General features: G+C 47.4%; 1 protein-coding gene across 1 annotated transcript in view; it reads right to left on the bottom strand.

Annotated features, from left to right (window-relative positions):
- The window catches only part of WASHC2C (WASH complex subunit 2C), a 96,003-nt gene that overhangs the window by 64,000 nt on the left and 19,931 nt on the right, over positions 1-12,072 (bottom strand). The window contains exons 12-13 of the mRNA XM_063125898.1: positions 5,658-5,730; positions 3,959-4,015 (exon numbers count right to left, since the gene is read on the bottom strand). Coding sequence (XP_062981968.1) covers positions 3,959-4,015; positions 5,658-5,730 — 130 coding nt within the window. The remainder of the gene's footprint in view (positions 1-3,958; positions 4,016-5,657; positions 5,731-12,072) is intronic.

The raw sequence follows: 12,072 nt of genomic DNA, 5'->3' as shown, positions 1-12,072 counted from the left end.
ATTACTGGAGTTTACCATTCAACAATATCAAAGAGCTGAATTTATTTATTATTATTATTTTTTATTTATTACATTTTTATACCGCCCAATAGCCGAAGCTCTCTGGGCGGTTCACAAAAATTAAAATCATCATAAAACAGCCAACAAGTTAAAAATACAAATACAAAATACAATATAAAAAGCACAACCAGGATAAAACCACGCAGCAAAATTGATATAAGGTTAAAATACAGAGTTAAAACAGTATAATTTAAATTTAAGTTAAAATTAAGTGTTAAAATACTGAGTGAATAAAAAGGTCTTCAGCTGGCGACGAAAGGAGTACAGTGTAGGCGCCAGGCGGACCTCTCTGGGGAGCTCATTCCACAACCGGGGTGCCACAGTGGAGAAAGCCCTCCTCCTAGTAGCCACCTGCCTCACTTCCTTTGGCAGGGGCTCACGGAGAAGGGCCCCTGTAGATGATCTTAAGGTCCGGGCAGGTACATATGGGAGGAGGCGTTCCTTCAAATAACCTGGCCCCAAACCGTTTAGGGCTTTAAATGTCAATACCAGCACTTTGAATCGGGCCCGGACCTGGACTGGCAGCCAATGAAGTTGTAAAAGGACTGGCGTAATGTGATCTCGCCAGCCAGTCCCTGTTAGTAGACGGGCTGCCCTGTTTTGTACCAGCTGAAGCTTCCGGACCGTTTTCAAAGGCAGCCCCACGTATAACGCATTGCAGTAATCCAAACGAGAGGTTATCAGAGCATGGATAACTGTAGCTAGGCTATCACTGTCCAGATAAGGGCGCAGTTGGTATATCAGCCTAAGCTGATAAAAGGTGCTCTTTGCCACTGAGTTCACCTGTGCCTCAAGTGACAGTTCTGGATCGAAGAGCACCCCCAAACTACGGACCCGATCCTTTAGGGAGAGTGCAACCCCGTCCAGGACAGGGCAAACATCACCTCGCCGGACAAATGAACCACCCGCTAACAGTACCTCCGTCTTGTCTGGATTGAGTCTCAGTTTGTTAGCCCTCATCCAGTCCATTACCGTGCCCAGGCACTGGTTCAGAACAGTCACTGCCTCACCTGGGTTTGATGAAAAGGAAAGGTAGAGCTGGGTGTCATCCGCATATTGATGACACCTCAGTCCACATCTCCGGATAACCTCCCCCAGCGGCTTCATGTATATGTTAAACAGCATAGGGGATAAAATAGAGCCCTGCGGAACCCCATGGCTTAGGAGCCACGGCACAGAGCAATAATCCCCCAGCACCACCTTCTGGAATCGGCCATCCAAGTAGGAGCGGAACCACTGCAACGCAGTACCTCCAACTCCCAGTTCAGACAACCTATCCAGAAGGATACCATGGTCGATGGTATCGAAGGCCGCTGAGAGGTCCAGGAGAACCAACAGGGTCGCACTCCCCCTGTCTCTCTCCTGACAGAGGTCATCCCACAGGGCGACCAAGGCAGTTTCTGTTCCAAAACCAGGCCTGAAACCCGATTGAAATGGATCTAGATAATCCGTTTCATTCAAGAGTGCCTGGAGTTGTCCTGCAACCACCCGCTCAAGCACCTTGCCCAGGAAAGGGATATTAGCCACCGGCCTGTAGTTGTTAACATCCTCCGGGTCCAGATTAGGCTTCTTCAGGAGTGGTCTAATTACCGCCAATTTTAAAGAGGCCGGCACCACTCCCTCTCTCAAGGAGGCATTTACAACCTCCTGGACCCAGCCGGCGATCCCCTCCTTATTTGATGTAATGAGCCACGAGGGGCAAGGGTCAAGCACACAGGTGGTCGACCGGACTTGGCCAAGCACCTTGTCCACATCCTCGGGCCTCAATAACTGAAACTCATCCAATAAAACTGAGCCGGACGGCGCTCTGAACGCCTCTACTAGTGGTGCTGCATTAAGTGTGGTGTCCAATTCATGACAAATCTGAGCGACTTTATCTTCAAAGTGCCGTGCAAACTCGTCACAGCGTGCTACCGAGGGTTCAACTATCTCACGCCCTGGCCCAGAGTGTAACAGGCCACGAACCACTCGGAAAAGCTCCGCCGGACGACACCGAGAAGACGCAATGCTGGTGGAAAAGAACTGCCTCTTTGCCACCCTCACCGCCACAGAGTAGGCTCGATAGTGAGCTCTAGCCCGTGTTCGATCAGACCCAGCACGAGTTTTCCTCCACCTGCGTTCTAGCCGTCTCCCCTCTTGCTTCATCGCCCTCAGCTCAGATGTATACCAAGGAGCTGACCGGGCTCTGCTCAGAGGGAGAGGACGCTTGGGCGCGATTGTGTCAACCGCCCGAGTCATCTCTGCATTCCACAGAGCGACCTGGGCTTCGACAGGAGCACCGGCCATATCAGCAGGAAAATCCCCCAGAGCCCTCTGGAATCCATCGGAGTCCATTAGCCTCCGGGGGCGGACCATTTTAATAGGCCCCCCACCCTTGCAGAGGGGAAAGGCCGCCGAGAGTCTAAACCTCAGTAGGAAGTGATCCGACCATGACAAGGGGGTAGATGTTAGTTCCCCCACTTCCAGATCACCATCCTCCTGTCCAGTCGAGAAAACCAGATCAAGTGTGTGTCCCTTTGCATGTGTTGGGCCGATGACATGTTGAGACAGCCCCATGGTTGTCATGGCAGCCATGAAGTCCTGAGCCACTCCGGATACAGCAGCCTCGGCATGGAAGTTGAGATCCCCATTATTATGTATTTAATAATACATAAATATTATTAAACAAAGTATCAAGCAGCTGGTTAACAAACCAAAGTATAGCACCATAATGTTCTCGCCTCTTTCAATAATGAAGACCAACAGTATCAAGTGAATATCGTTCTTGTGGACACAGCATGTAGAAGAGTAAGAGGCACCCATGACAATGTTATTTGGACTTGCTAAGTCAACAGTAAAAGTTCAATACAAAAAAATACCACCTAGAGATGCCTTTCCCAAATACTCCTGAAACGTATAGTTGTCAAACTGTGTTTCTTCAAAACTTATCAAGGTTCCTCAATGAGAAGATCAGAAAAGAAAGCCTTGAAGTTGTAGAGGTTAGGGGCCAGTAACTCTCTTGCACTCTAATGTACTTTTTTTTATTATTTATTTAAAGCATTTTTATAGCGACGCCTCACCATTTCTGGTATCGAGGCGCTTTACAATAACATATAAAACAATTCCATTAAAACCCTCACCCTCAAACCATTAAAAGCCCTCAACCCCAATTTAAACCACCCCTCCCCAGACTCTTGTGAAAATAAAAACGCCTTACAAAGGCATTTGAAGCAATTGAGAGTGGGAGCCTGTCTAATCTCCAGTGGCACATTATTCCATAACCGGGGGCCAGCCACTGAAAAAGCCCTGGCCCCCACACATTCCAATTTCATTCCAACAACTTCTCACAGTTGTTTTCAGAATTTGGAGATAGAGCAGGGGGAGACACTATGTATTGTATACTATCTTGAGTTCCTTGGTTGAATAAGAGGATAAAAATGTAATTAAATAAAACATCCCTAAAAAACCCCAGCTGTCCACCACTACTATTGTCACTGACAATTTTAATTAATACACCACCGACTCTTATGTGTTATGAATAAAATGTATTCCTCTGTTTCCCTGCAACCCACAGCAATAAAAGAGTACTGTGCATCCTCTGGTGCCTTCTTGGTTTACACCAGGCACAATGAAGCTCAGCAGGCCTAGCCAATGTTCCATGTAAATTGACTGTGCATCCCAGTGGCAGTCATGCAAGGTTTATTCAGCAGAAATATCTGTGTGGAGAAAGCGTTCCCTGCTGACAGAAAACTTCAATGCCAGTTGTAAACTAAAGCATCAATGACAGATTGGATTAAACGACCTACAGGTGCCCTAGAGCATGCCCTGGAATCTGGTACAATGCACAAGCAGGTGCCTGTGGCTTGAAGGTAGATAATTTGAAAACCACTATTTTAAGTCAACTCTAGATTGCTCATACCTGGAAAGAGAGAAATTGCTCCAGCAGGAACTTTCCTCACAGCTTTTGAAGATGGCTCTAAAGAGTATATAAAAAGTGTAAAATTGAAACCCCAAAACTATTTCACATAGTTAATTCTGATCTCTATAAATGTGGGCACTGGAAGGAGCATGTTTTGCTGTGGAACGTTAATAGCACGTGGGGGCGGGGGGTGAGGGGAGATAATGGAAAGGGAAGTCTCACACATCTAGCTTCTCCTGTTTTCACAATTATCATCCTGGCTGACATGAAAAACCCCTTGCTGTCCATTTAGAAGCTGCTTCAAATGTGAGGTGGCTAAACTGCCATAGATAATTATGATATCTGACCTGCACCGCCACTAATATAAGGCAGATTTTAGGGGTATTCAGACCAGCCCAACCAGTTCAGTGAACTGGAGGAGGGAGGAAGGTTGTCCTCACTCGGATGGGTAATTAGGCAAACGGCACCTAGTGTGCACTATGGCTTGTTTAAGCTGTAGTGATCATGGCAACCAGGTCAATATAAACATCAACATAAGTAAAACATATAAACCTTTTAAAAAACAGCCACACACATACTGGACTAGATAGGTCTTCAGTCTGATCCAGCAAGGGTCTTATGCCATATATTACATATTCAGCAAACAAAGATCCATGTACTGACTTGCCACTTAAATCCCTCCCTCATCAAATCTAGTAAGAATGAGTGAATGAGAAACACAAGTCCTACCCATAATAGCACTCTTCAAATACTTAAAAGGTTGTCACACAGAGGAGGGCCAGAATCTCTTCTCGATCATCCCAGAATGCAGGACATGGACTAATGGGCTCAAGTTACAGGGAGCCAGATTCTGGCTGGACATCAGGAAAAACTTCCTGACTGTTAGAGTAGTACGACAATGGAACCAATTGCCTAGGGAGGTAGTGGGTTCTCCCACACAAGAGGCATTCAAGAGGCAGCTGGACAGCCATTTGTAAGGGATGCTTTAGGGTGGATTATTGCATTGCAGGGGGTTGGACTTGATAGTCTTATAGGCCCCTTCCAACTCTACTATTCTATGGTTCTATGATTCTATGCTAAATCAGACAAAGCTAGTTTATGGAAAGCCTACAAGCAGGACATGAGAAGAACAGCACTCTCCCTCTTCTATCTGTCTTCAATATATAGCCAACATGATCAACAGCCGTTGATACTAGGGGAGGGACGGGACACTCCACATCTGTAAAAGCTACTATGTCAAGGGAAAGGACCTCATCTAACTTTTTCTCCAACATTTACATTTCTTTGTTCTTTCTTCAATATGAAGTACCACAGTCCAGGAGATGCTTTACTACTCAACTCTTGAAAGTCAGAATTATCAGCATGAGGAACATTAAAAAGAGCCATGCTAGATCAGGCCAAAAGCCTCTCTAGTCCAGCATTCCATTCCCACAGTGGTAAGCCAGATGACTATATGAAGTTCTCATATTGGAAATATCTGATATTGGGGATGCCATTTTCATAAATGAAAACTTTTTGTCACAAACATGAGTGATAGAAAAGTTAAATCCAACGATTTAAAGCCAAGGCTGTCAGGATTCTAATGTGTACATAATAAAATCTCCAATTTGCACATGCCCAGCATTCCTGACTAACGTTGGTCCATCACACACAGGAAACCTTCACAGTTCAGGCTGTTCCAAGTTCCAAAAATCCTCACCATCATTGATTGGGACTCGTGCTTCTCTTTCTATCACATCTTCCTCTTTTGGCAATTCAGCAAAAAGATCACTCTGGTTGAAAACAAAGATTAATAGTAGTATTTGTGATCAGTCACCACATCAGTGAAAGTGACCAAGTAAAAAGTGAAAACTAAAAATAACACTAGACAAACTAAAGGTGACTTTTCATAATATACTTTATGATGATATGCACCATATTGTCATTTATGTTTCTGGCTATTAATTAAGTTTCCAAAGATGAGTAACTTTTGCACAGTAACAAATTTAATTTAGTTGGCAGTACTGGCTGAAGATCACAACTTGAAAGGTTTACACACATTGCTTTATTCCTGAACACAATGCAAGATTTTTTTTAAAAATCCACAGTAGTTTCAGGATTAGGTTATCAAACTGTGGGGTGAGATGCCTGGGAACGCCAAGACGCCCAAGGGCATAAGGTGCAGCTGTCTGGGGAAGCCAAGACAAGGAAGTGCTCAGATCACAGGAGTGATCTGCTCATGCTATAAGCCAAGCAACTGTTAGAATTGCTCGCTTCCCCAACGTATTCCCCCACTGTCATCCCAAGTAGGAAGTTTGCAAGCATGAGCTAAAAGAGCTGCCCAATTCAGTGCCAAAAGTTGGGGTGCACGACCCTCCCCCATGATGCCCCCAGCCAAAAGTACAGCCTAATTTTCTGTTACCATTGGCAAAAGCACCATAGGAATCAGCACTTAGAGGCCCTGCTTCCAGGAGGATGCTCTAGAAACCAGCATTCGTAGGGCCTGCTCCCCAGAGAAACTAGCTCTCAGTGTGTGTGTATGTCAAGATTCTGTGTGTCTGTGTGCTTGTGTGAATTTTCAGAAATACACACTTGTGTGTCCATGTGGCCCTACCCACCAGCCAACACTGCATGTGGCCCTCAGGGCAAAAAAAGTTGTGCCCACCTGGCCTAAAGCAACCAGGGATGCCTCGCTACCCCAGTATCATCTGCTTTTCTTCCTGCCAGCACAGCAAATAAATTGCTTGCCTGTGTAGCTTGAGCAAATCTACCTGCCAGATGATAAAGCAAGAAAAATGCAGGTTGCTTACCTGTAACTGTAGTTCTTCGAGTGGTCATCTATGCATTCACACATATGGGCTTTGCGCCTGCGCAGAGACCAGACCGGAACCTACTATAGCTGAGTGGAACGTTTTTGGCGGGAACCCCTCCCCCACGCTACCGCGCATGTCCAACGGGGTTCCCGCCCTTACCTCAGTTTACAGGAGTCCGACATTGTGCCCCCCATAAACATGAGTGTAAATAAATAAAGTACATTCCACAGTATAACAGTGTCATTTATAAATCTCACACCACCAAGTGGGGATGGTGGGTGGGTTGTGTGAATGCATAGATGACCACTCGAAGAACTACAGTTACAGGTAAGCAACCTGCATTTCTTCTTCGTGGTCTCTATGCATCACACATATGGGCGAGTAGCAAGCTGACATACCTTTGGAGGTGGGTTGGTGCATCATCTGAAGATCTCCGAGAGCACTGTCCTCCCAAATGAGCAGTCCTGCCTCGCACGGGTGTCCAAACTGTAGTGCTTGACAAACGTGGATGGAGTGGACCACGTTGCGGCTCTACAGACTTCTGCCAAGGGAACACCTCTGGCGAAGGCCACTGATGTTGAGACAGCTCTGGTGGAATGAGCTGTCACAGGTTTCACTAACTCTAATTTAGAAATAGAGTAGGCCAATTCAATAGTCTCCACTATCCAGCGTGACAACCGCTGGCAAGACACAGGGAGTCCCTTAGAAGGCTCACCATAACAAATAAACAATTGCTTTGTTTTTCTAAATGTCTCTGTCCTGTCTTTATAAAAAGCAAGAGCCCTTCTTACATCGAGAGTGTGCAAGGAAGACTCAAGAGGTGTAGTCGGATTGGGAAAGAAAGCAGGCAAAGTAATGTGCTGGGACAGATGAAAAGTTGACACTACCTTAGGTAGGAAGGCTGGATCTGTACGTAGCACAACCTTATCCTTATGAAAAATAGTGTACGGGACATCTATTCTAAGAGCTTTAAGCTCACTTGCTCGTCTTGCCGATGTGATGGCTACTAAAAAGACAGTCTTTAAAGTAAGAAGCCTAAGGTCTGTCGAAGCCATGGGCTCGAAGGGCTTGCGTGTCAATGCTTGCAGCACAACTGACAGGCTCCAAGGCGGCACGATAGTCTTCACAGTCGGTATCGTGTTCTTCAGACCTTTCAGAAATTTCTTGGTTGTTGGATGGGTAAAAGGTGTAAAACCATCCACACCCCGATGAAAAGATGTAATCGCAGCAAGGTGAACCCTGATAGATGCGAGCTTAAGTCCCTGCTGGAAAAGTGTCAATAAATAATTGAGAATTAATAATAAATGGCAAGACTCTGGTGTTTGGTCGTTTTCTGATGCAAAGTTCTGAAATCTTTGCCACTTTGCTGCATAAGCCTTCCTCGTGGAAGGCTTTAGTGCTGCCAACATAATATGGTCCACAGTTAAAACTCCAGTTCTAGCAGAGGAATGGTTGGTATTCTCCATGCAGTCATCTTGAGGGTCGACAGATCTGCGTGTCGAACCTTGCCTTGGTGTCGGGACAGTAGCTTCGGTGTCGACGGAAGCCTGATGTAATCCCCTCTCGATAACCGAAGGGCATGAGAGAACCACGTCTGTCGAGGCCACCACGGTGTGATGAGGATGCAGTTGGAGTTGTCTATTTGGATCTTGGCTAACACCCTTGTCAACAGTGGGAAGGGAGGAAACATGTACAGGAGATTTCCTCTCCAAGTCCTGGTAAAGGCGTCTCCTAGAGAGCGCTTTCCTCTTCCTGCCCTGCTGCAATACTTGGCGCAAATTGCGTTGTCTTCGGTAGCGAAGACATCGACAACAGGACGGCCCCAGTACCGAAAAAGACTTTCTCGCACTTCGACATCGAGCTCCCACTCGTGGTCGACATGGAAGGACCTGCTGAGAGAATCCGCAATGATGTTCTCCTTGCCGGCTACATGGATTGCAGTCAGGTAAGTCCTTCTCCTTATGCACCAGTTCCATATCCTGAGTGCAGAACGGTTCAGGGGGTGTGATCTTGTTCCACCCTGCCTGTTGATGTATGCCACCACGGTAGTATTGTCCGTCGCGATCAAGACATTCTGGCCCTCGATCATCTGTGCAAATGCTTTTACTGCATTTTCTACTGCCAGGAGTTCGAGATGGTTGATGTGATGTTCTCTCTGGTATAGAGGCCAGCGACCTTGAGCGGTAAGGGAGTTGCAATGAGCTCCCCATCCTTCTAGGGATGCATCCGTTGTGATCGTTACCGAGGGCGCCTGCTGCTGGAATGGAACGCCCTCGAGAAGAGTCGACATCGAGAACCACCATTTCAGAGATGCCCTCACTTGTTTCGGTATCGAAAGGTAAGTTCGTCGAGCATCGTGCCGGAGATCGAAAGTCCTCAAAAACCAGGCTTGCAGTATCCTCATTCTGAGTCTTGCAAATCTGATGACTGCCGTAGTAGCTGCCATCAAGCCCAATAGTCTCTGGACTGTCCATGCCGAAACTTTTCGGCGGCTCTCGGTATCGATGGCTAACTGCTGTAAGGTGTTCGCCCTGGTTGACGGTAAGTATGCCCTCCCGTCTCGAGAGGATAGGGTTACCCCTATGAAATCCAGTCTCTGCTGTGGAGTCAAAATGGAGTTTTCGTGGTTGACCCACAGCCCCAACGAGTCCAACAGGTTGAGGGTGGTTAATATGTCTAACTGGAGCGCCTCGCTGTTGTCCGCTACGAGGAGCCAATCGTCCAGGTATGGATAAACGTAAATGCCTTTCTGCCTTAGGTGGGCGCACACCACCGCCATGACCTTCGTGAAGACCCTCGGTGCCGTGGCCAACCCAAACGGAAGAACGGTGAATTGGTACTGGGATGTACCGATCGAAAACCGAAGGTAAGCTTGATGCGACTTCCTGATGGAGATATGGAAGTACGCATCCTTCAGATCCACCACTGCGAACCAAACTCCTTTCTGTAGAAGTTGCAGAATTGAAGTAACCGTTATCATACGGAACTTCCTCGGGGTGATGAACTTGTTCAATTGTCTTAAGTCCATGATCGGTCGAAGACCTCCATCTTTCTTCGGGACCGTGAAGTATCGGGAGAAAAATCCCTGGTTGATTTCCTCTGCAGGTACGGGAGAGATGGCTCCCTTCGATAGTAAGGTCTGTACCTCGAGCAGCAGAGGAAGGGATGGAGTCGTTACTTTCACGCCGGAAAAAGGAGGAAGGGCATCGAGCTCGATGGCATAGCCCGAGTTGATGATAGTGAGCACCCAGGAGTCTGTTGTTATTGACTCCCATTGATGGTAATGGGGTGCTAGGCGGTTCGCAAAAGGGAGTGGATCTGGGGCCGAAGAGTCAAACACGCTGCTTCTTACTGAAGTCAGGTTGCCTCTTGTCCAGCTGGAATCGGCTTTGGTAAGGCCTCTTCCTCTGCAGCTGTTGTTGCTGCTGCCGAGGTTGAGGCTGATATTGTGGTCGATGCTGTTGCTGCATCGGGGGCCTTGTCCATCTTTTCTGCCGGTATTGAGTCTGCGGAGGAGGAGCAGTAAACCCCATCTTTTTGGCTGTTGTTCTCGCCTTGTAGATAGAGTCCAGCGTCTCGTCGGTCTTTGTATTAAATAGACCTTCGCCATCGAAAGGCATACTTTCTATCCTCCACTTTGTTTCCTGAGTAAGATTGGCTGATCTGAGCCAAGCGTGCCTCCTCAAAGAAATGGCCCCCATCATTGATTTTGAGTGGCAATCCACCTGGTGTCGAGCGGTAGACAATTGCTGCCTTGCTATGGCCGTCGCTTCGTTTTGAAAGACTCTTGCGAGCTCCTTTTTATCCTCAGGAAGATGCTCGCATAGGGAACCCATCTTTTCCCAAAGGAAAATCTGGTATCTCGCCATAGTTGCCTCATACGCCGACGCTCTGATGCCCAAAGATGAGGACGAGTAAACTCTTCTGCCAGTTTGGTCCAATTTTCTCCCCTCCCTGTCGACAGGTGCGGAATGAGTCTTTTGTGACTGTCCCTGTGCCGATTCCACTACAATGGAATTCGGCTTAGGATGCTGAAGCAAAAATTGTGCATCCTCTTCCTTAACTTTATAGAGTGTCTCCAATCTCTTTGATGTTGCCTGTGTCACTGCAGGGGTTTTCCATGACAGTTGAGCCGTTTGTTTCAAGGCTTGAGGAACAGGAATGGCCAAACGTTGGTTCGTTGTCGACTGAAACACATCATAGATTGGGTCGACTACCGATTCATCTGTTTCCTGTATGTCAAGTCCCAATGCTTTGGACATCCTAAGCATATGGTCCGAAAAACGTACCATATCGTCCGAAGGCGAGGACGGATCGGCATCTTCGATTGCATCGTCTGGTGAAGGAGCAGCTGGGGCAACTGAATGTTGAGATTCAGAATCAGAAGGATAGTTATCCTCTGGTGATGATAATGTCACCACTTGCAGATCATGTTGTTCGTCTTGCGGCAGCACAGTAGCGGATGCAGCAGATGGTATTGCGTGCTGTACACGGTGTCGAGGCGTCGACACCGTCGACATTAACTGAGCCGAAGGAGAAGGCAGAGGCAACTGGCAGACTCTTGTTGTTGGAGGAGGTTGTGCATAATAACCTTCCTGCTGGTAGTATCCTTGATCCCCTTGAAAATATTGTTGAGGACGGTATCTTTCCCAGTCATAAGTGCTGTATCTAGGCTGGGAATCAGAATACTGCGATACTCTGTCCCAATCGCTTCTTGAGGTCCGTCTTGGAGAAGGCTGTACCAGTTCTTGCGGCCTCATAGGTTGCCGAGCGGAGGCTACCGACACGGAATCTCGAATTTCACCCTCGGACAAACTTGGAGGGCATGTCGGTACCGTGGCCGTCGGTACCGACATCGATCTCGATACCGAAGGTGACCTCGGTATCGAAGTAGTCGGCGCGGCAGGAGGGGTGGAATGGCTCCTGGCCGATTCCCGCTGTCGAGGTGACGCTATGGTGGATTTCTCCGCGTCCCTCTTTTTCTTCTTCTTCTTTTTCTTCTCCATTTCAGAAGAAGGTATCAGAGCTCTGACTTTCTTAGAAACCTCTTTAGCCATCGAACTCGATAAAGACCGACCAGGCGTGAGGGGTATCTCAGCCCTATTTGCTCTGGCCTGCACTTCAGTGCTGCGGTCTGGCGGTTTTCCCGCAACAGTCTTTGTAACTGCCGTTTTATGGGCAACGGACTTGTGAACCGCAGCTCTTTCCATCGAAGGGGCCTCCGTGGCCTTAAGAGCCTTTTCCCAGAGTATCGAACGGAGTCGGTCTGCCCGGTTCTTTCTGGTCTGTTTGGTAAAGGACATACAATGGTGGCAGGTCTCT

The sequence above is a fragment of the Elgaria multicarinata genome, chromosome 5, assembly GCF_023053635.1.
Source record: "Elgaria multicarinata webbii isolate HBS135686 ecotype San Diego chromosome 5, rElgMul1.1.pri, whole genome shotgun sequence".
Classification (NCBI taxonomy): Eukaryota; Metazoa; Chordata; class Lepidosauria; order Squamata; family Anguidae; genus Elgaria; species Elgaria multicarinata.
Note: the sequence above shows the minus strand (reverse complement) of the source record. Positions and strands in the feature narration are given on the sequence as shown.